The sequence below is a fragment of the Battus philenor genome, unplaced genomic scaffold (genome assembly GCF_028537555.1).
Source record: "Battus philenor isolate CCGP_79_NKW_IND1 unplaced genomic scaffold, ilBatPhil1.0.hap1 SCAF_23, whole genome shotgun sequence".
NCBI lineage: Eukaryota > Metazoa > Arthropoda > Insecta > Lepidoptera > Papilionidae > Battus > Battus philenor.
The window spans coordinates 11,412,614-11,437,274 of record NW_027181686.1 but is presented as its reverse complement, the minus strand read 5'-3'; the positions used below and the strand labels follow the sequence as shown (position 1 = coordinate 11,437,274).

At 37.7% G+C, this 24,661-nt stretch overlaps 2 protein-coding genes across 8 annotated transcripts in view; both read right to left on the bottom strand.

The window, feature by feature from the left end:
- The window catches only part of Smr (Smrter), a 208,524-nt gene that overhangs the window by 102,678 nt on the left and 81,185 nt on the right, over positions 1–24,661 (bottom strand). The window contains exon 1 of one of the 7 annotated variants that reach the window (XM_068767614.1): positions 994–1,276. The exons of the other annotated variants lie outside the window; for them this stretch is intronic. Coding sequence (XP_068623715.1) covers positions 994–1,043 — 50 coding nt within the window. The 5' untranslated portion in view covers positions 1,044–1,276. Of the gene's footprint in view, positions 1–993; positions 1,277–24,661 lie in introns of those variants that run through there. 7 annotated transcript variants of the gene reach the window in all.
- LOC137924333 (piggyBac transposable element-derived protein 4-like) lies at positions 20,619–22,597 on the bottom strand. Its single transcript, XM_068767728.1, has one exon. It carries the CDS (start codon positions 22,595–22,597, stop codon positions 20,663–20,665), a length of 1,935 nt encoding a protein of 644 aa, XP_068623829.1. The 3' UTR covers positions 20,619–20,662.

The window sequence follows — 24,661 nt, the reverse complement described above, 5'->3', positions numbered from 1 at the left end:
GGCTACCACTACACACAGTCAGATAGTACGATATAAATATTACGAACAAATAAACTTTTGTTACTAAATATTTTCTCACTTATATGCGTTCCAAATAGATGCAATTATTGCACAAAGTGTGAAATATATAGATCAACCCATAGTTCCTCCATGCTCATTATTTTAGTGTTAAGACGCTCCACGCTTTAAACTATTTCAAGTCGCATTAACGTAAAAAGTTAACATAAACATTTCTTGCAAAACCAGAACATTTTCAAATAACATTCGAATATTCTCGAAGTTTTTACTATTAAATGTGTTTACACTGTGATATATTACACTTCTTTATGTAACTGGAATTGAGTTGTATAATTACAGATAAAATAATATATATTTATAGTTGAACATTTCTGTTGCTTTTATAATCTGTGGGAGTAAAGACGTAATGAACATAAAAATATCCAATCACGCAGAGACAGCTGTCGCTGTCACAGCTATAATCATAGTGAAAGAACAACATGGAGTCCGTTTAGTGTCAGCCACGTGGTCCAAGTTGCCGTAAAGCTGTACTGCGTCAGCTGGAGTCTAGCCCCTCAAGATTGGCATAAATAGACACAAAGCACTATAGAATATACACCTAAAACACTGCTAGGTAACCTAATTCTTACAGGCCACCCAATTGATAATAAGTCCATATGAGTGTAGTGGTGACAACACATAAGGGTGAACATCAAATATAGGACAAGTTGGTACAACTACAACATGGTTCTCGTGTTTGAGCATGAACGAGCGGACGCCACGTCATCGACTCATCGCAGACATGTTCGAAGTCAGAGTGTCTTATCTAGCCTAGATTTGTGTCACTCACCCACACCGGCCTCTGGGCAAGCGCTCCGCAGGCCTGCGGGTGCGATCGCCTCGTGTTTACTCGGAACTTAAGATATAATGCTGATAACGTATGTAAATACGGCGCTGCGGGCTGCGTGCAGCGCACGGGCCCAGCCGAGTTAGTACCTTGTGACGATGTCTATCAAGACCTCCCCCGACGGCGTGGACCACACCATAATACACTAGAGCACTGAACACTGTATCCACCCGGACGCGGCGTGCACCATCCCGCCGGATAAGGAGCCCGGCACGCGTTCCCGAGTGATAACACGACCAAACAAAAAAAAAACCGGGGATCCTAAGAAGGTCGAATCTGGTATTTTTTTGTGAAAAGCTGGCAACGTCGCGCCGGTGGCCGCACGGACGCGCGTTCGGTCCGCGCGCCGCTCATTGGCCGAATGCGGCGGCGGCCATTACGGCGCGCCGTTCGCTCGCCCAATGACGCCGCGTCCCGCGCGCCCCGCCCACATCCTCCTCGCCTGTTGAACGGAGCGCGCGGCAGTCGTGCCCGCGCCGCCGAGCGGCATGCCCGTCAACTTCATCGCCTCACTCGACTACATGTACGTACAGCGGCGAACAATTGCTTCTGCAACGACGACGCTGTAACGTGGCACGAGTTCGTGAAGTCGAGTGCACGTAACTTATTCTATCTATGTATATCTATATGAATTTTTCACAAAAATAAAGCCAAATAACAAGTGAAGTAATATCGTAAATAGGAAATTAATCATATTTTAAGCAAACTGTTTCTTACCGCGGTGTTGGATCGAGGCATAATTCCTTCAAAAGTGTCAATAATTACCTGTAACAACAAAGCAACCGACGTAAAATATCTGTAGCAAACATAAAAATTATTCTTAAAGTGAATTATAATAATTACTACCAAATTATAAAAAAAATAATTCTCATAGAGTAATGAACAAATTTGAGTATTTTAATTTGTACTTAAAGTTTTAAAAAAATTGTACAAATATTTGCACAATAAGTGATATTCAAAAAGGTGTCATTTAAACATATCGACTAAAAAAATATCGAGAATATTTTTTAAAATTACAAGTGTTTAGATTAATTAAATATCCTATGTAGTCAAACTCGTAAAATTGAATCCGTCAAAGTGACCAAAATTTATTCTTAAAGCTCCTATCATATGAATTTGGTGTATATGTTGATACGTATATATATAAATATATATATATATACATATACTAGAGACAAAAATTTAAAAAAAAAATCGATTGTAATATATTAAGGTCTGTTACGTTACATAGTGAAACTGACTCATTGCAACTATTAACTCTAATGTTTTAGTCGTTTTAGTTAAAAACTTATTGATTTTAAAGTAAATCGTAAAAAAAAAGCCACGTTGACTGACATGCGGAAGCCACGTGGCAATCATGTTCCGACATTCTCGGGAGGCCGGGGTGTTTTAATATTACATTGGACGCTATAAATTGTGACTTTTAATCAATTCATCATTATCACCTCCTATATATTCCTACCTCAGATCAGTTATGCATAATATCTGTAGAGAATAAAATACAATATTTACATAACATTTTTTGAGAATCAATGAAAAAATAACAAAGATATAAAAGTTATAACCTTTTTGTACATATGTATATATATATATATATATATGCGTTTTTTTTCTGCTTATAAATACATTACTTTCACGACGTTATCAAGATACGCTATTTGCTTTATAAACAGTATATGTGAAACAGAAACTAATTTTGTCGTGAGTGCAGCACATTTAATCCGCCATTATAAGTAAGAAAGGAAGCACATACAAACTTTGACAGATAGATAACCTAAAAAACAAAAAAAATGAGTCTTGCCAGCGCTACGGCCGGAATATACGCGATCTACTATCATAGTTACTGTAATTAATGTATTATTAATTCTATTACCGGGTTAGAATTCTATATTATTCATAGTTTGAACAATTATTATACAGGATTGCCAGTGCTCGCAAATAAGTCCTCTGCGTACCATAATATCACACTGGAAACAAAGCCACTTGTGAAGCGTGGCGATTGGAGTATATCCATAGATATCTTAGGGAGAGGCATATACCTTACAGTACACATCTATGGTCTTAAACAGCAAACCCTTAGTACACAAATATTCTCTGACAATTTTATAAATTAAGCAATGGAAGCTTAAAAAACATAATTTTGAATCCTATTACAAAGGCGTATACATCAAAATTTGAACTCGAGGTATCTTAGGCAAAGAAAATTTTGTTTTTGCTTCTGCATGTCACACTAGGACATTAGACCAATGCATTATTGCGAGGAATTAGTCCTCTTCACAAAAAGCTACGTCTGATTACATTGTTATGACTGAATGAAGATGATGACATGTTACCAATATATATCATCATCATTTCAAGCGACAGTGGTCAGTTTCAAGGCTCCTCAAAACGATGACCAGTCTTGCGCTGCTCGCATCTATTGATTATAACTACATCATCGGTCACCTAGTGGAATGACCCACGCCAGTGCACGCCTTGATTACCTATTTTCATAGTACCCACATAATTTCATTTACATAACGACAATGACATAATACAGAGCGTCAAAGTACAGAATTCTCTCATAAATAAAATGTCCGGTGCCATAGCTCAGATTTATTTGACGTTTATCGTCGACCTGAGTGAAATTTGGCAAATTGCCAGCTTCGGAGTTCTATTTTGATTTGTGCGAGGTGCGCGGGCGCCGGACACCGGCTGCGCAATGCTCGCGAGTCAACGACCTCCTGCCGACTTCACAACGCCTCACGCGTTCCACTACAAGCACAAACACTTTATGGTCAACTATCATAGATACTTCAAGGTGCGGAACCCGCAGACCGGCAAATATAAGACAGATAACTTCGAAAGTCAATAGAAAATGGTGGACGCAGACATCATCTTACTGGTCTTATTTATGACAGAGGCCTTTGTCCAGTAGTGGGTGTAACACAGCAGGGGTGGACACGGCTGAAATTATGGTACAAGATATTTTCACCTATGAACTCACTCATCACGATATATCTATAGTTGTAAGGCTTTGATACTTGAAATTTGGTAGAAATATTTCTTTCGTTGAGAAAAAGTCAGCTAAAACGGATTTTACAAAATTATACACGTAAAAAGGGTTGAAGGACAGTTCATTAAGCTCTCAAAACTGACAAGCGTCAGTCAGTGTTATAAAATCTACAATACCTATAACGTGTAAGGCAAAACTGAGATATAAATTAAAAATATTCTTCCTTGAAATTTAAGATATTTCTGTATTTCATTTGCATTAAAAGCGCGAAATTTATGACCTTTCTGTATTTCATTCCCATTAAAAACACAATAAATCATCATTGGTACGTGTGGCATGTGTTCCACTGGGAATACGCGTAGTCCAATTACAGGTATGTGAAAATTACATTGATAATGGAAGAAATACAGACAAGTTACTACTGCAGTGTTAGATGTATATTAAAGTTGAGATTGAACATAGGTGAAACGAGACACTTTTTTTACCAGGACGGAATCCGAACGAAAAAAGATTAGAAAGCTCTGTAGTAAAGTTAGTAGCTCTTGAATGTAATGGAACCTTTCATTCTTTAAATTCGTAGAATGAGTACTGCTAGGCATAAGCATCCTGATCCAGAACTGGTTTGAAGTGTCCTGCATCCAATGCATTCTCACGACCTTGACAAAGTCATCCCGTCCATCTTGTGCGCTTGCCGATCTGTGACTATCTATAACTTTTTTGTAGCATGGCATATTTAAACCTTTTTAAAATTCTTACGTCCTCCAATGCAACAAACATAATTTTTATATTACAGTGAAAGGGTTAAACTCATATCGAGTACAAATTCGTATTGCCCCCTTTAACAATCAAATTGCCCACCGTAGGGTCCACGTTGGGAAACACTGTGCTAGACATCCATAATACTACGCTATCCAGGATTTCGAAACACAAAATCGTGAACAACAAGTATATAAAACCGTATGCTTGATGCCTAACCAAGGAGTTTTTTTGTCTGATAACAGTGCGGTGACGCGTAAATAATTTCTTTCCAGTTTAAAAATTCTCGCCGTGCAAGCTTCACATCCGGCGTGGGAAGTGTGCTGATGTGACTTCCTTCGTGGTTAAAAGTTTTATATCAAACTATACAAAGCATCTTTATAAAATTATAGCGAAACTAGTGTAGACATTAGATGTGATCTTTTACTAACTTTATATAAAGGCTCGCTACAGAAATTAATGCATCCATAAAAGAAGCAAGGTCATCTCTGAAGTCTGGAGTGGCAGCAGGCGGAGCACAAACCTCGTACAACCGCCTGCAGTTGGACGAAAGTTTCTCAAGTGGCAACCACAAGCCGGCACACGCAGCGGAAGTTGTCTTCTTATATCAACATGCATTAATTTTAGAAAGACATACCTACCTCCATCTTTTTATCATAAACAAGGCTGCCGATTGAAACATTGGAATATTTCAAAATCAGGTATCTTTATTTAAGTAGACATTTACATGCGCTTGTCAATCGTCAGTTATTTTAACACTTTGCCGTCCGCATGTTCCGTAAAAATTTATTCGTTTGGCGCCGGCAGCGCTTATTCGGATTACTTGGCTTGCGTTTTTGACATTATCGGGAAATTATGAATTGTAAAGTTTTAATCAACTCATGTGTTCTCATGCGTTCTCAACCCTGTTCCCTTACTTTCATGAAATTTCAAAGATATACATACGTAAATAAATAGAAAACTTTTTTGTTTCATATATTTTTATTTCTATTCTCTTTGGTATTCAGTATTTTTCTTTCGTATGGTATGAAACAAAACAGTCTCCAACATGCAACGTCGAATTCGCCTTGTAAATATTTCACTATCTTCCGACTATTCTGCTCGGCCAAATCGTCCGGAACGTCAGACAAGACGTCCGCGCATTCATCATAAATAATCGTGTCGTCTATTTTGTCTGCCATGATGAAAGGGCACAAGCAATTATAAAAACAAAAAACTTTTTAACTTATTGTTACCTATACAAAACAGCAACAGAACTCAGCGATACTATTTTGCGCACGACACCACTGTGGTGTCGCCGGACGGCATAGAGTTAACATTAGGTAGTAAGGCACCACCGGCTCAGAAAGCTGATTTGTTGAGAAGAGCCTCCAAGAAACTTAACATTCGCTCTTTTTAAGTGAAATTTAACAATGTTTAATGTGTACATTGTAATATCATACTAAGAAGTAGCAAACCATTCCATACATTTCGATCAACTAAAAACTCTTGGATGCTATAATAAGATTTATGGAACAATATACTTTTAATTTTAAATTTATAAAATATCTAATGAAACTTTATTATACATAAAATATTAAAATTAAAAAAATATATATTTATTATACATAACATGTAGACGAAATTAAAGCGTTAAAAGTTATAAAATTAACTAAGTTTTACTTATAATTATCGTGTTTCCATCACTATTTTATAAATAATATTTTTTTATTTGTCCTCATTAAACTATACAAGTTTGATAACAAATCAACAGTGGGCAATAAGATCGGCACATAACAACACAATTCGTTGGCAAGCCTGTTCCATCCGGAACATACACTTGGCCTCGTCTGTTGTTTGCCAACATAAAGAAATCGTAGGCGACTCTTTGCAACGTGTAACATGGCAATGTAAAATACATTTATTAATTAAATTGGTTTTGTAATTGTCTTAAGTTGGCAACACTGAAATAGACGAACATTTACATTTTTTGACAAAGAGTATATTTTAAGTCGTACACATTGTAGGCTTTTACAATATACTCTGTGTGAGATAAGATAAAGATAAAATTTATTTATCTTTATCTTTCAACATTGGAACCTTTAACAGAGCTCTTGTTGATCTTAAACATCGATTTTATTTTTGTCTCTGCTTCTCAAGATATTATAGTTGCGGAGAAGCAAGAAGAAACTACAAATCACATTAAAAGTAAATTGAAAGTTAGTTTATCAATAAAAAACCAAAAAAAAATCCAATTATAGTGTATGAAAATCTAAAATTGGTATTAATTGTTCAACTATTATATAAATGACATTTTAAAAGTACAAAACGTTGAGTTTGAATTTTGAATCACGGCGCAAACTTTCATTTTATTTTAGTTTCTATCTGAGTTTTAATTGAGTTACTTCTAGCATTATTATCAAGTGAATTTTATACATGATTCAAAGAGAAAAATAATGTAAATAAATAAAATTGTTGTTGCATTGTTATGTAAGAATACACAGTTTAAAATTAAATAATAATTTAAACATAGTGTCCAGTAAAATAAAATAATTAATACAAAATTGAAAACCAATTTATTGTGTTATTACTAAATTAAAAATAACAGTTTATTCAGATTTTACACTTATAATCACCTGTATGTTGCATCAAAATCACGCATGGAATTCAAAAAAGTAAATCAAAGACATATACATGTATGTGTACATATATATATATATATATATATGTTAACGAAGCATACATCAAAATATTATTATACATATCTATATAAATATAAGCTTAGCTGTGGTCTTTTTCGATGCAAATCATTAATATATTTAAATATTTATCAACACTTGCACTTTGCACATATCACTCATGCTTTTATTGCAGAGACCAAGGTGGTTACAATTACTTTTCTTAATAATTTATATTTTTATAACCTTCTTTTTAACCCAAATCTATATCCAATGCACAAATGCGTAAAAATATTAAATATATATATACATACATAGACTTCAAAAAGGGACGAACCCTCGTCAAATACACGAGGAATTTGACTGTACAATGCGAACAGCTGATTCAGTTTTCCCCGGCGGGCTCGCTTCAAGGTCCTCCGAACACGAGGGGAGGCCGCCCTCCCGCCCTACCGGTGTACGGGCCTCGCGAATATCTCACCCCTTCATAGACCCAGAGGGACACGTGACGATTATTCAACGTGTTTGATACAAAACTATTAATGTGACGGAAAGGTCTTCTTTGACATATATGTTATATATCTATGTATATGATGTTTTATTTGCCGATATTAATATAAATGTTCAAAGATTTTTGGTAGTAGATTGTATATCCCAGATCCCAGAAGTAGATCCCGAGAAAAGTTCTAGATAAACAACTTCGTAGACATTAGCTGCGCGTTGTAAAGCACTTTAAAAGCTGTTTTTTATCTCGCAAAAGGAATGCCGGTGATGTGGAAGCGGTTTTGCGTAATCCGGACGGTCTTAGGAAACGAGTAGCCCTAAATCCCGCCTCCTTGTTGTTGTGTACGTCCGCAAATACTATGGCGCCGGCGGGGGTGCGGCGGGGCGGCGCGGGGACGGCCCCCCGATAAGATAACTCCGAGATCGTACTCTGATAAAATTACGCACGGCGCGACGTTGCCGCTCCGCCGGCGGCCTGCGCGCCCCGCGCTGTTGCCGTCCCGCAGCGGCCATTTGCAATTCAGATGGCGGGCGCTGTTACGCCACACTCTCTCAAAATAAAAACAATGTTTTAGTTATAAATTAAGGCGCGTCCAATGCGTTAGACGCGTTGCTTGCTATACACACAAGGAACAGTTTTGAGACGCTTCGCTGGCCTTCCGCAACGTGGCATCCGCCAGTGCCGATATGTTCAGGCGCTGTTGTTCGAGAGACGTTTAGTATCGTATCGATGACCTTGAGTGTAAAGTCGACGTACGCTTTTATCTCTACACATTAAATTGCACGATGTCAAATAATAAACTTTACAATGACGTAACTACATCGACAGTTTTTATATCTAACTATATTTGAACAGCTTTATTGCGAACCACGACCGAAATATAAAAGAGAATATTCCTGTGTATTATACTTTGCCTTCCGAACAGCATCTTATAACTATTGTTATTAACGCTTCTATTTTTGTAGACTCCGCCATTTTGTTTTACAGATAATGTATGCGTGTCCTATGTCACAATCATAAAATAACACGTCAGATTCGTTCATTAACCTGATAAAATGATATAATGGAGAGAAAATCCAAAATAGTTTACGAAATAAAATCGTGATTAACCAAATCAACCTGATTATAGCTATAAGAAATTCTAGTATTTGTGTATAAGCTATAAGAGTAATCGTAATGACAATTTTACGAGTTTTGTATTTTAGTAGACTAGTGCAACGGGTAAAAGTATAAAAAATATTCGAGCAGAGAAGTTCCTCACGCGCACGACAAACGGAATACGAAATACGCGTAAATATTTTAATGAAGCGGACTGCGCGCTCGCTCGGGGATTGTTTTGTAGTTCTGAAAATATAAATACATTTTTTTATCTTATATTTTATTCAAAAAAGTATGAATATATCTTTATAATATTAATATTTTTTCTTAATTTATATTTTTGTCATATATTTTTTTTTATTTCAACTATTTTTACATATACATGGTGATCAGCATGTTTATCATCAGAAAGCTTTAAATTTTTTATACCTATTAACAATCAACTTGTATGAAGTAATCACTCTGAAATGTGCTACATTAGTTTTTTTTTAATTCTATTGCAATACTATTAGCCAATAGCTTCTAGCAGGACAGTGTTTGGGAGAAAGATAACAGTAATTAATTTTAATACGTAGTAATTGTAATTTCGAAAACTCTATTTACTATTGATTTTTGAATATGAAGCGCCGTACATTTATTAACATTAAATGACTTTTACACATATAACTAATCACCGTGTACATTACAATCGTATAATGCCAAGTACTGAGTCCATTTCGTGTGTAAATAATGTGCCTGTTCAGCAGTTTTTATTGTGGACTGAATTACAGCTGGCGTAAGTACAGAATCAGTGCACGTGTAGCGGGGGGTGGGGGCGCGGTGTGCGGGGCACGGGGGGGGAGGGTTCGGGTGACGCGCCGGATGTAACTCTATAGTTTGCCGAAGCCGCACCAGCTCCGTGTAACCAGAGTGCTCCGACCTTGTCTTATGCTGCGGCGACTAGCACTACTCAGATTCAAATACATATTTCGCTTTTAATTTACTCGTATTTTATTTTAAATTTACGTAAAGTATGCTTTCCATTAAAAGAACTGGCGACATAACCTAGGTAGCGGGAAGTCTTCGGAGTCGCGGGAGTTTAGGGTGGGGGCCCTAAACTCCCACTAGCTTCGGCGACTCTGAGGCGGACGATGGTTCGACGTGGTCTCGAACCATCGTGATAGTACCACGAGGGTTTCGGGGGTAGCGTATCCACGCATACCCCGGGACGGGCTATCGAAAAATAGCAAGGCGCGAGGGAAAATCGCGGGGCGATCCCTGACCGGGAGATACCGCGGTCCCCCGTTTAGCGCAGAGGGCGACCACCGAGGGGGGTTTTAGTGGGTAGGAATCCCACATACCCCTGTCCTCCCCCCAGTGGCAGGGCATCTTGAATACCAGAAGATTTCCCCCACCGAAAAAAAAAAGGTAGCGGGAAGTCTAGAAGCAGGCAGCATAATGTTATCGTAGTATTCTTTGGGGGGGGGGGGCTATGTCGTGGGCGTCTATCGCCTGATATGATAATGATGAGGCTTATGAAAGATGGACACCAGAAAAACCGGATTCGATTGAAACTAGAACCGGGTTTAACACGCCTGTAATTGCATCGTTCATCTTACAGCTACAAGCTCGAACGTTTTTTTTTTGTGTAGCTTTTTATTATTAAGAACTGTTGACATAACCAGGGTGATTAAATACGGTCGAATACTTTTCTATGTGCTTTAATATGTAAACTAATTGCATTTTTAAACGCGTTTTTCTCATGAAGTACACATTTTTTTAATACGCTGTAAGGCGTTTACCGAGTGCTTTGCACACCTTGCGGACACACCTGAGGACATTCATCTGATGCGGTTTCCGTGGCGCGCATAACGTTGCGGTTCTAACCATCCTATCTAGTAAAATGAGATGTACACTCGTTAATAGCTTTATATACAGGATGATTGGTTATAGGTATAAGTCAGCAAAAAGTTTGTACACTTATTTCTAAACCTATATACGTCGACCAATACGAAATATGTGATATTAATTATTGTTTTATATTGAAATGCTTCAGGCAAATAACTGGAAGTAGAAAGTCTGCAGGGACAGATAGTAATAAGTAATTAATTTAATAAGTAGTAATATGGGGTTATGGCTTTTACTTCGCATATGATCGTATTATTTATTATTTCCAAATCTATTGTTTTTTTATATGTGTACCATTTTTCAGCCTATGCACGCCAACTGCAAAAACTCCATCAAAGATCGCCAAGATGAGCGATCCTACGCTCAGAAATAGCGATTTCCCGCATCTACCGTCTACAGCCCTCTCCTTCATTTCTCTCATCTCCATCCAGTGGAGAGGCGACCACGAGCCATTAGATGCAGTGTATGCTCCCCTCTAGGTGAAGAACTGATGACATAGTTGAAGTCGCGGGAAATCTTGTGTGTGCGATTGCGTGTGCGTGTGCGTCTGTGTGTGCGTGTGCGATTGCGTGTGCGTCTTCGTGTGCGTGTGCGTCTGTGTGCGTGTGCGTGTGCTACTACTACTACCGCTACTAAATTTTTAAATGCTGTCAACGACATAGCGCCACTAATCTTTATTGATAATAATGATTTAAATTATTTTATCTTAAGATTCGTTCATTATCAATTAATGAAGAATATCTACTTTAAGAAATAAAATATAACTCTATACAGTTGATACATCATACTAACCTTGGTTATATTATCAACGTGAAATGCGGACAAAAATTTGTAGATGAAAACAAAACATGTTTCTGAAAATTTTTGAGATAAATTAACTTTGAAAAGAAACACCGTCCCCGAGCGTATTTCAGAGATTTTGCGTAAACTAAAAATATAAGCCCGCGAATGTACGTACGCTTAGACCAGACGCGCAGCGCCTGCGAATGCGATACGGTTACTATGAATAATCTAATATATAAAATTCTCGTGTCACGGTGTTCGAACTTGAACTCCTCCGAAACGGCTTGACCGATTTTTACCAAATTTTACATGCGTATTCAGTATGTCTGAGAATCGGCTACTATCTATTTTCCATACCCCTAAGTGATAAGGGTGGTCCACTCCTAAATTTTATTTTTAATTTTTTGGACTTTTTTTTTGTTTTTATTTTATTATGATACAGCATACAAAAATACATACAAACCTAAATTTTCACCCCTCTACGATCAACCCTTATCTTACATTTGTTAATTAAAAACTTAAATTTTTTTTGCAAAACAACGTTTGCGGGATCAGCTAGTATTTTTGTATTTTATTCACACTACAACATTACTACACTTTTATGGTGTTTACTCGACGGTATGTATATAAATCTAACTATAAACATACCCGGCACAAAATTCTATAAAAATTTTGTAATAAAGTGTGAAATTGAGACCTTTATTTTTAATGGCGCCGTTTTTGGGTTCTGTAGTTGTACGCCTATCATGGATGTACAGGGTCTTTGTTTGCATTGTAATCTTTAATTTTTTATTTCCATACTCATCTTTCGTCCTTCTCTGTCTTTCAATCTTTCATTTAATTTCCTTCACAATATCTTTCATTTTTATCCGTACTTTCCTAGCAGACATCGTGTCACTGTTTCTTTTTTTTTCGTTATTTCTCATATTCAATGTTTTATTTTCTCACTATATATTTTGTATTTAATTTACTATTTCTAATATCACAGCCATTTCATCATTCATTATTCTAATTATTGTATTTATTGCTTTTTACCGTTTTTCCTATCATCATTTTGCATTACTCCAAAAAAGTCTAACGGCACTCCTCTTTGCTCACTATTGAGGCGATTTTCTCCTCCCCTATTCTCTCTGCTAAACGAGACTGGTATTCTTCTCTTATTGCACCAAATAGTGTATAGCCGGTGATCAAGAGAAATTGGATTTAAGGACTGTCAAGCGTAGCGTGGGAAATCCGCCCACAAGGTGGAGGACCTACAACCTCGTTAAGGTCATTGGAAAAGGCTAGGTGCAGGCATTTTCCAACAGGTTCTATTGAAAATCTTTAGGGGATGACGATGTCTTAGTCGATTTTAGAAGACGCTGAACGCGGTCAGCGCAAGTTAGATCATCGTGATGATCTTTGAAAGAGGCCTTACAGTGAGTGTCTATAGGCTGATATAATGATGCATATATTTTATAATATTATAAATACGACGCCTATATTAAACAGGCTACGTAAAAGTGATTATGTTTAGATCGCTACAAGCACACTTCACGCGGAATAAAAGAGATACAATGTTAGACGCTTACAATTTTGTAAGCGGCCACCTGTACGTTATCAACTTTCCCAGGCCGTCATTTCGTCTACCTGGCCGCAATGGAGCCGTCGCCGGGCCGAGGTCGCCGCCCCTAAACCTTTTTTGCCCTCCTATTTTTAGACACAACAAACGAGAATAACAAATGCCGTGCCCGATCTCCGAATCGGGGTGAGGTTTGCGCGTGATCTGAAAAGGGACGGCGGCATTAAAGTCGATTTTGTACAAGCTGTCGTAACCTGCACACTGTAAGACTCCAAAAATCTGCATCTCTTTGTGTAAGAGTATATTCATTACCAGGACCATCATCCTGATCGTTCCAGTCGCAGGACGTTCACACCTGGACATAAGCCTACCGTTTAGATTTCCAAGTTTACATCCAGTGTCTTCCATCGACTTTAACAAGACTATTTAATGGAATCAAGCGTTACCTCGCGGAAGTTCATCCTAAGTAAGAAAAGGACCAATATTTAGCTCACTCTGTGTTTGGCACTAATCGAACTTCTGAAGATGCCCCGTGGAGGGGTGAAACACGTGTTGAGTAATTTAGCGGTGGCAGTTGTGTGATTTCCATTGTTTGCCCCATACGCATTTATAAGCGGGCTGGCGGGCGGTGAACTTTATTGCACAACTACCACTGTATGTGCGGAAGTGGCTAAATATTGGTCTTTTTCTTATTTAACAAATCTTTTTTATATACACTATATATAAGATTTCTCCACCTATCTATATTGACTCATCATGATAGCTCTGGATCCATCAGGCTAAGAGACTTCCACGATGTCATCTCTCTACCTTTTAGGTAAACATCCTTCGCTTAAAGCCCAAACATGCAACTACCTGCTTTGTGACAAACCCATTTATCCGCTATGTCGATGACTTTTGTTCATGTTGTAACTATATTTTATGTAATATTTGTACAAGATAGTTGTTGTTATAAAATTAGTGTGGGTAGACATGGCTTGTCGCGGCGCCGGGGCCGGCATTCTACTCGTAACGACAAAAAAATCCCCGGTAGGCTATTTCTTAGAACCGACTCCCGCGATACCCACGCGTGGCCGCGGGGGGGCGGTGCGGTGGGCAGCGCGGGGGGAGGGGGGGGCGTGCGTGCCGCTGTACTACGCTCTCGATTCTTGGCATATATTATTGGAATGTAGACAGCCAATGACTCTATACGATAACAACTATAGCGGCTATTTTTTTATACTGTTGTAGATATTAACCCTTAAATGCACGACTTTTATTTATACTTTTAAAAAATATATATCTTGCAGATAGGTACACTACAATACAGAGGAAAATATTTTTATATATGTATAATATTCTTATACTTATTTAATTTTTTTCCAAAACCTTATGTTGCAGCTATACAACACTATGCATTTACTGCTACTTATACCGTTTAAGTGGTATATTGCAGATTTGCAACATTATGCATTTAAGGGTTAAACTATTAGCCGAGTAACTGACATGTAATATTTTTATACTGACGGGATAATGATTAAGTTAGAGTTTGTATTCTGGATCAGTTCGGAATTTACATAGTTTTCAAAAGATCGGAAGGCTGCTTTGCTTAGCAGAACGTTCCATTTAACGACTCTTAACATACCAGTCTAAGAAAGCTGTTAATCTAGACTAGATCAGTTGCTGTTGATCTAAACACGATCTGGTACAGTAGTTTTCAGTGCGTTGACGTGAGACGCGGCGGGCAAGTCGCTTTGTTGTGGAAATACCTCGCGCGCGATCGAACCGTTTCCGTCGCTCCCTACGCGCGCAGCAAGAGAATGGAATAGTTTGCATACGCCTGTATACGTCTCAATGTGTTTTCATAAATAGACTATTATTAAGCAAGTGAGTGATTGCAAAGATAACCACGTATAGATATACTATATACTTATACTTTTAGTATGAATAGATAAACACATTTATTTACCTTTTTTTTTTTCAGCCGATAGACTCCCACTGCAATGCCTACTCCAAAGATTGCCACTATGACCAGTCTTACGTTGGCTACATTCAATGACTTCCTGCGACCTCAACTATATTGTCACTCCACCCAGAGGGGGCGTGGCGTACCCATGACTCGTAGTCGCCACTCTAGAATCCTTCAGCTCCAACGGCTGCCAGTGACGGCTTGCACAAACGATCTATCTGTCCATCATCATCATTATCAACATTTCAGCCGCAGATGGTCCACCGCTGGCGTTCCCAAAGACTTCGGCATCTGCATCCATTACAATATCTTTGTAACCTTGAGGTTTCTTCTTCTTTTCAGAGCCGACGGACACCCACTGCAAGGCATAGTTCTTCGTCAAAGTTCACCACCATGACCAGTTATGCGCTGTCCACATCCAGCGACTTTTCGGGATCATAACTATGTATGTTCACCTAGTGGGAGTTCTACCCACGCGGCGTCTACCATAAGGCTATGAGATTCTAGTACGAATATTTCTTTCGTAAAGTTGTGATCAGCCTAGAATCGGGCTTAAGAAGGAGTTCATTGAAAAAAAAAATTGCATATTTTTAAACTTTTTTATTAGTTTGTTAAAAAATACGAAGAATTTTATGAAATTACATCCACAAACGACATTGCGGGGAGCTTGAAAAGAATGGGGAACAGCCAGTATAGTATGCACAATTAATGCTTGCGTCCTTCACTCGGAGGAACAGGAAAATCACATTACTTTTAAAGTATTTTAAGAAATATTTTCGTACTGCGTCATCTGGGTAGACAATGATCATTTGGTATTTAAGATAGTGAGTAATCTTACAAAAAAAAAGAGCAAAAAAACGAATTTACGTAACGAGTGAATAATCTTTACATTATTACCGAAAATATATTTTAAGAAATTTTGAATATGACAAAACGTGTTTATGATCAATTCTATAATTGGATAGACTAAATAAGTAAGAAAAATAAACATTCATGTATTTTTTAGATAACCTTAAAGAAATGGCATTTCGGCTGAAGTCAATTACGTAATCTTTTTTAAACGCAAACATATATATATATATATATATTTATATATATATATATATATATAAATATATATATGATGTGATTGAATAAGTTGAGTGGAGATTTAAGGAGAGTTGGAGATTCGAAGACGAAATTAATGTGACAGTAGAAAGGCCACGTGGCTGGCAGAACAGATATCCGCTAGGAGTTTGAGGTTCTGGAGTAGAAACCGCCCACCAGCATTCGAAGCGTGGGACACAGACCTTGTTAAAGACATTGCATGCAGGCCGCATCAAACCGGACCTATTGGAAGCCTCTGATGAAGGCCTATGCCCAGCTAAGCATGTTGTGCGCTGTTAAGAAGTATTATTAGCAACTTGGAGTTATTGAGTTAAATTTTTGTTAATAGCATAACTTAAGAGCTGCCCATGGCCAGGTTGAATAAAGTATGAATACGGTGTGTTCTGAAAACCTATACTTCACTTACCCGAATACACGGGTGACGTCAACCGCTCTAAACATTTAGTAAATAAAACTTTTACAATTACAGAAAAAAATACGGCCTTGTTTAATTTATTCGTATAAAAGATAAAGTTCATTCAAGTAATGTTTGTATTTAAATACATTATACAAGTTTTATTTAAATTGAATGTTAGTTTTCTTCGTTAAAATAAAGTATTTATGTATATATTTAAGTAGTCTATATATTTAAGTAGTCTATATTTAAAGTATAGACGTACAAATAGTACGCGGCTCATTTTATTCTACTTCAACTTGAACTAACTTTCATCGTGTCGGTATAATATCGGTGAACAGCACATAGATTTCAACATTTTGTATTTAAAAACCCAAATAATAAGTATATGAGAATTATGTACCAACACAGAAGCGTCTTTTTGTATGTAAAACTAGTTTTTTTATATGGGTGACTAGAAGGACGGCGTCACGATGTGAGTTAATACACATTTAAAGTGTTCAAAGAAATACAAAAATAATGACAATAAACAAATGGCTGCATTATTTCTCCGAGCAATCATTAAGATATTAAATGATAGATGGTTGCTAAGGGCGCACGATGTAGACTGGCTTTTTTTAGAAAGCATATTAAAAATACATCAGCGTGCGTGTAACGTAGCTAGTTATCTCACAGCAAGTAATTCGTACAGACAGCCGAAATGAGTCCTTACTTTTGAATTATTGGTTCCAAAGAGAAGATGCAATGTGCCATTTGGATAGGTAAAAGACAAGGAATAAGGCGCTTGGAGAACGATCGATATCGCGGAGTAAGACGACGTGACCTGCGCTACGAAGCCCCGTGACACAATAAATAAACTGCGATCGGCCGCGAACTCTTTTCGGATTCATTATAAACTCTGTTACACGCCAATAATTGAATGAATGGTGTCCCACGGGCCGGGCGCGCGGTGCGGCAACGCCGCGGCCCGACCGCCCGCGCCGCGCGGTGCGGCAACGCGGCGCCGCCGTATCCGTCGGAGCGGCAACGTCGCGCGCGCGGTGCGGCAACGTCGCGGATCGCATCGGATTTATTATTATTACGTACTGCAGCGCACTTTTTTATTTCGGGGTGCTTGCCATTTTTTTATCCAAAATCAGTAAAAGCTTTCCGTTACGCAATGTGTTCACCCTAGTGCTGTACTGTATTAACACAGGCCTTGCGAATAAACTATTGTATGTAAATACGTTGTTTATAAATACAAAGTTCCTTTGTAAGAAGGCGACGTTAATAACAGGAGTGTTTTATCAGCGGAATGTTAATTGAATCGGATAAGTCGGCAGCGCGGCTCGTGACCGACAGGCCACGGCAATGTTATCTATACAGGTTTTTATCTTCATACAAAGGGTCGGAACGCAATTCAAAACTACGTGCCTCCGAGTTCAATACAACAATCGCAAATGCCCCGCAGTGAGCAAAGAACGGTGAGATTCTAGTAATAGTATAATATAGAGCAAATATAAGGTTTTGGGACACCACGGACCAGCAAACACACAAATTGGACAGATGACTTTGTTAAGGTCGTCGGAAGAAAATGTTATATGAAATTTTCCGTGAATAACTTACACCTGAAAATATCTTCATAAATACACCATGAAGGTAAATGTCTCGAAATTTTGGACCTAATAAGTTTTGGAAGGTTATTTACTCGGTTATTAGAAATGATGAAATAAAACCACTTGTTTCTTTCTCGCTCTTTCAAGGCGCTTTAATATAAGAAGTCTTACAACTGTTCTGAATAGATTTAATGAAAATATGTTGGGTAGACAATGAGTCAACATAAATAGTGGCGTCAGTTGACTATCCGTTTATGATTATTAATGACTTAGAGATTATTAATTCTAAATAAGACACAAAGTAGCGAACGCATGCATGCACGCAAGTACGCATGCATTAGATACGTCGGTGCATCGCAATACACAGGCGAATGCACGCGGAGAGACCGCTCTGAGGATCCGACGCCGGATGTGCATTGTGCGAGCGTCAGCCCCGATGCCTCTAGTGATGCGAACCGTGTACGCAATTTTATATCGACAGAAACGATATACTTGAGTAATTTTAGTAGTAATATTCGAATTTAACATAATAACAAAGTCATTGTGGTGGTTGTAGTAGTCACATGTGGTCTTAAGTTTCTAGAGTTGATATCACAAACTAGCAAATGCTGCGTAATACATCCAGTCACGAATACAGACGACTATATTAACGTCGTCGATAGACGTTGAATGGAGGCAGTAACAACCGATTCTTTTGATTGGAAATCTCTGGTTTGAGGCCTATGTCAGTAGATATCTTACTGTTGAAATCAGATCTATGGTCACAGTTTAGTTACTAGGCTAATGAAACGTACTGTTTCTAGTACATTGTTAAGTACTATGGGTTCTGAATCGAAATGAAACACCACTGGTTCACAAGGAGTCCTCTATTCACAAATCAGATGGTCACCCTACTTAAACACAAAGTATACTTTCGCGATGTCCAAACTATGGTTCCAAATCGCTTAAGAAATCACTGTCCAAACTTGCCAAATAGTCACTATGTATCACTGATCGTAGATCTTAATCTTATAACTCGAACAACACACTAAACTGTCGACATGAGGTACACCTATTTATACTACGGATAAGGTTCTAGTAAGTTCGAGATAGTACTCTGTTAGAATTTCCGAGAACCGTACACAAAAATTTATAAATAACTTTAAGATTACGTGTGTTCACAGCGCTTTTTGATCCTAAGGTTCTGTGTTTATTGTTTAGAGGGTTCTGTAACTCGTGCTTTGTAACAATATACAGTATGATTCATTATGCTAGTAATAGTTGGCGTGACCGTGTTTAAAATTAGCTTGATAGTTAAAAAGTAATTATTGTGGAATAAACTTTGTAATTACTTCATGGTTATAAATTATTTGTTTAGTCTAGACTAATATCTAATATTTTTGGGATTAATTGGTGGATATTTGGAACCTGTTACATGATCTGCGGAAGCGTTCAAATCTCAAGACACATTAAACTCTTAGTCTAATATTAATAACATACTCTTATATCTATCTATAGGTGACTTTATTGATTATAACTATGCCTTATCTGAAGTAAGCGCGGGAAATCTTATTACAATCTCTACTTCTTATTTCCGTTTAGGTAGATAGCATTGCCGTTTTTACACCTCAATATAAAATGAAAAGCATTATCAAAATCTGGTTTCAAGCCTGTCATTGGTGAAGAAATGACAAGATTGATGAAATAAAAGTTGAACGATTTCGTATTTTATTGAATCTTCATTGTCTAAAATAACAAACATACTGTCACACGTCCGCTCTCTCCTGCGGTCCGGATAGCACTGACATAAAAACATTGTGTATGTGATAGGCATTACGGTGGAAAATATTTAAACAAAAATAATTATCGATAAAAGCCTCGCATCCCCAGCTAGCGCCATGGTCTGCAAGCGATTGCAACGCGACCGTACAACATATCACAACATTGGCCCTCTTATCTCACGTCGATCCAGTTTACCCGCAAATATTTTTTTAAGAACACATCTAATTGTAATGGTGAGTACTGCAGACTTAGGTGCCTCCACCTCGCTATAGGTTTTATCATTTGCTCCTTTCGAAAAAAAAATGATCGCCAAGAACCAACATTTTAAAGGTGTATTTCGCAGCACGCCTGGGTGCCAAATACTCGGATCCGAGTGGGTGGGGGGTGGAAGCAAGGAATGAACAAATCTACGATTTTTTATCAAATTTGCGGCCTTTATTCAATTTATTTAAGAAAATTAATCAAGAAGAATTTGTAACTTTCTTTATATCAGTCAGATATATAAATACATACACATAAGACTTACAGGTTAGGCAAATCAAAACGAAAAACGAAACATCAAAAAACAAATTAAGAAACGTTCAATACATATGTTTAATTGAAAAAGTGTAAAATACAAAAAAAAAAATCGAAATCCAAATCTAAAAAAAAATTGTCACTGGCAAAAATTAGTAATTTCTGTAATTGAAAAGCTAAACATTTTGTGAAAGCTTATGAGTGTGCCAGGCAGAAGCATCTTGTGCAGAAACCTGGCGAACCATCACATTGCTTACATTCATAAATTGTTTGCAACCTCTTTTTTTGTGCTTTGCAGCCTTTGCATTCTTTTCGTGCAACTTCTGTAATTTCTTTCATGATACCTCCTACCTTCTTTTGTCTGGCTCGGGTCTTTTCAATTTTAGTGAGTTCGTGTTTCACTTTCAATATGTTGCGTCGATTGATTTCATTGGGATCAGGTAGAATCACTTCTAGAATCTTCAAACGGAAATCATACAGATTCATTTTATGATTGGATGCAAATTTATTGTACAAGTAAAATGCATTACTTAGACTCATTTGTAGCATATGCACGAATAGCTTTTTGTACCAGCGCAGCGACTTTCTTTGGACTGGATAATAAGACAGAATCTGATCTTGAAGATCAACGCCCGACATTAAATTATTGTAATAAACCATTGCCTTTGGTTTCATCACTACAGAACCCCTTTTCGAAGTGGTTTCCATCATTTCATCACCATGTTCTGTGGAGATATACAGTATATGACGTTTATCCCTCCATATTCCAATATGAACACCGTCCAGAAAGAACGATTTGTTTTCTCCTTTTTTCAACGAGATAGTCCCAATTTCATTAGGATTATCCTTGAGATTTTTTCTTAACGTTCCTGTGCAGTACGTCTGTTGATCTAGCAATTTCACAGCCAAGCCATAAGAGTTGTAATAACTATCCATGTATACATGGTGTCCAAAATCTAGTCTCTCTTCTAGAAGTTTCAAGACGATCTCACTAGCATGACGTTGAACTGACGTCTCAACATTTGCACCTGTGTAAACTTGATATTTTAAAACGGTACCATCCGGCTCGGCCAGGACGTGCAGTTTAATTTCATACTTATGCCGTTTGTTCTGTCTGAACAGCAATCGACCGCGCCACAAAGCCATAGACTCATCTAGTAACAACTCTTTACCCGGACTGTATATAGTTTTCATTTTATTGTTAAAATGATCCATAAATGGTCTGATTTTTTTTAAACGGTCTTCATCATTTGGTTCAGACGTAAAATGCAGGCATCGTAATATCAATAGAAAACGATTCCGAGACATGAATTGTCCGAAGCATGGTATATTAAATAAATAATGTCTTTTCCAATAATCGCATATGCGGTTTAGTCGAATTGTTCCAGTGTGAAGAATGAGTCCTAGAAACGTCAGCAGTTCTTCCCGAGTTAAATCTTTCCAATTTTTTATTCTTGATTTTTGTTTTACATTCTCTTCACTAACCACTCTTAATGCGTTTGTATTGGTCTCTCGAACGATAAGATCTAATAAATCGTCATCGATTAACAGACGGAAAGCTTGGTAAGGGTCTGAAGGAGGTGGCACTAAGAGTTCCTGTTTTTTAATAAAATCAATAACTTTCATTGAATGTGGCATACTTCTCCAGGTTCCAGTGGTTTCTTCAAGTGAATGATCAGGTAATAGGACATCGTCATCACTTGGAAAATTGGGACTACAACATTCAGATTTCGGAACAAGTACAGGAGAAGGAGACGATACAGCTGGTACGTCACGCGTACCTGGTGTATTGACTTCCTTAGAATCATCACTGAACATAGGTTTCAATAGCTTACGTGAAATTACAGGCTTACTGTCTAATTCAATTAAAACTCTCTTTGATGCTGATGTATTTAAAGACTGAGCTGGTACATCATGCGTACCTGATGTATTTATTCGCTCAGGGTCATCACTAATCATAGGTTTCAATAGCTCTTCTTCATAAGCTGCTTGCGGGTACACTTCTTCATCACTATAATATTGTTCAGAACTTTCAGAGTCGCAATTATAACTCTGTCGTCGCTTTTTAGTATGAGATGTTGAAATAATCGGTTTGATTTTACTTTTGGACGCACCGGCCTTACTGTACATTGTGGCAACAAAATGCCTTACGTACGATCGTGTATAAAAATTACAACACTGTAAAAATGCATGCAATACTTGTTTTTATAAGTTGACGATATTACCAGAGTAGCTACGCGAAACGACGCTCGCTCGCCACAAACGCCGCCGCTACACTGACTACCTCAAAACGAACGAGACGCACGCTCGGATACGAGTGAGAAGCACTGTAGCTATGGACCCGAGTGGTAACAAGATTTGTGGTAACTAGACTAATGAAAGCTACACGTTGTTATTACTTTCAGAGAGACTTTTTTCCGGAATTAAAGGTAATGAGGGTAGATTATTGTACTAAAAAGTCATAATGAGGTTTTGAGGGCTTATGTTTCACTTAACATATACAGTTTCCGCAGATTATGGCAAGCCTTAGGGGCTTTTAACCTGGGCTTTTTATTGAGTAATTTAGCACGAGTGGACCTCCAGGGCAGTACTCCGCAATCTTTTCTGATCACACCAAAAGGTAAATTTGTGAGACGTGTGAACGTAACGCGCCATTGTGTCTCAAATACAAAATATGTATTATGAAAATTTTTTAAATTTCAATTTGATATATTTTACCGGAGCACACTTATCCCACCTGTGGGACACCAGTTGCGGAGCACTGCTCAAGGGAACAGCAAGCAGTTACTTAGGTACTTAACTGCTTTAAGAGCCCGCAGAAGTGTTAGATCGTTCAGGCAAGGACTCCATGCGAGAAAGCCGAACCTGAAATCGATCGATCGGTTCGTGTAGAACTGATATAACTACTATCATAGTAAATGAAACGAAAAAGGAAACTCCAAACACTCTTATTTTCGAAACCGAATGCTGGATAGGAAAAAGGATAGAGGAGACCACTGTCGCTTACATTTTGGCTGAAAAAGAAGAAAGAGAGTCCTTCCTCGGATTCTGCAGGGTTGTGGCAAAAATGCAATAATAAACAAGGTGTAAACAGGCAAACAAATAATGAAAAAATTAAAAGAAATAAAAATTATATCGGGAATAAATTAAAAAGTAATTAAATTAACTTTGATGTATTAAAATAAAAATCTTTGATAAACTGTAATAAAAAACATCAAACAGTAGTGATGAGGATGGATGAATGGGATATAATAGAAGATAAAGACAGAATTGTAGAGTGAAAGAACGGAAAGATAGATAATGTGATGCATGGAAGAAAAGTGTAATAAAAAAAATTAATAAAATAAAAATAAAATCCCTGTTCCCACAGAAACAGGAGTGGAAGGAGAGGTCACCAATAGCGGAGGTCATAATATATGCTGTTCAGTTCGTCAGCTACATGATCTTGTGGCGCAGCGAAGTAATTTAAGTAAGTCGTCCGAGATCGCGCTTCAATCTCGGAGGCGTATCCCAAGAGTGATCGTTTTGTATCTGCGTCACAAAACTAATGAGTTTGACAAAGTTATATTACTATATATGTTATAATATAAGTTTAAGCATTAATATGGGCTATTCGTTTCATTTGATATTACATAAACCGACATAGCACTGCGAATTGACCGTGAGCAAGCCAAGCCACATAGCGCCCAGAACAGATGGCTGCCGGAACCTGAAAGTTCTGCAGAGACCACGAACCAGCAAGCGCAGCATAGGACATAGGACATAGCTTGCGGATTTTGAATCCGCGAGTCCGATGAAGCTGTAAAAGCCAAAATGGCTAACAGCGCGAATGAACAATCGAATATAGCATAGGACATCCACAAGGAAGACAGATGGGTTTTCTAAAAACGCTGACTTCAGTCAGCTTCCAACTAAATCTCTGGGTGAAGCCTATGTTCACTAGCCGTCGTCTTACAGCTGGAATAATAATGATGATGAAATTCAAGAAATAGATATAGAAGAGTAGAGCGTCGATTCATACTTTTATATCAGTAATCTAAAAACCGTAAAAAATTTGCCAACTAGTGGTGCCAAACCAAAAGAAATCTCACAGCTTTCTTGAAAATATACTGTGAAAATAAGTTGTATAATAATTGTTTTTTTATTGTTAAATATATCCATACGTTAAAATATTCCGATGTCATGTTACATGCT

What these genes read in the sequence shown, in the direction of transcription:
- LOC137924333 (XM_068767728.1), bottom strand. Translation starts at nt 22,597, where the DNA reads ATGTACAGTAAGGCCGGTGCGTCCAAAAGTAAAATCAAACCGATTATT.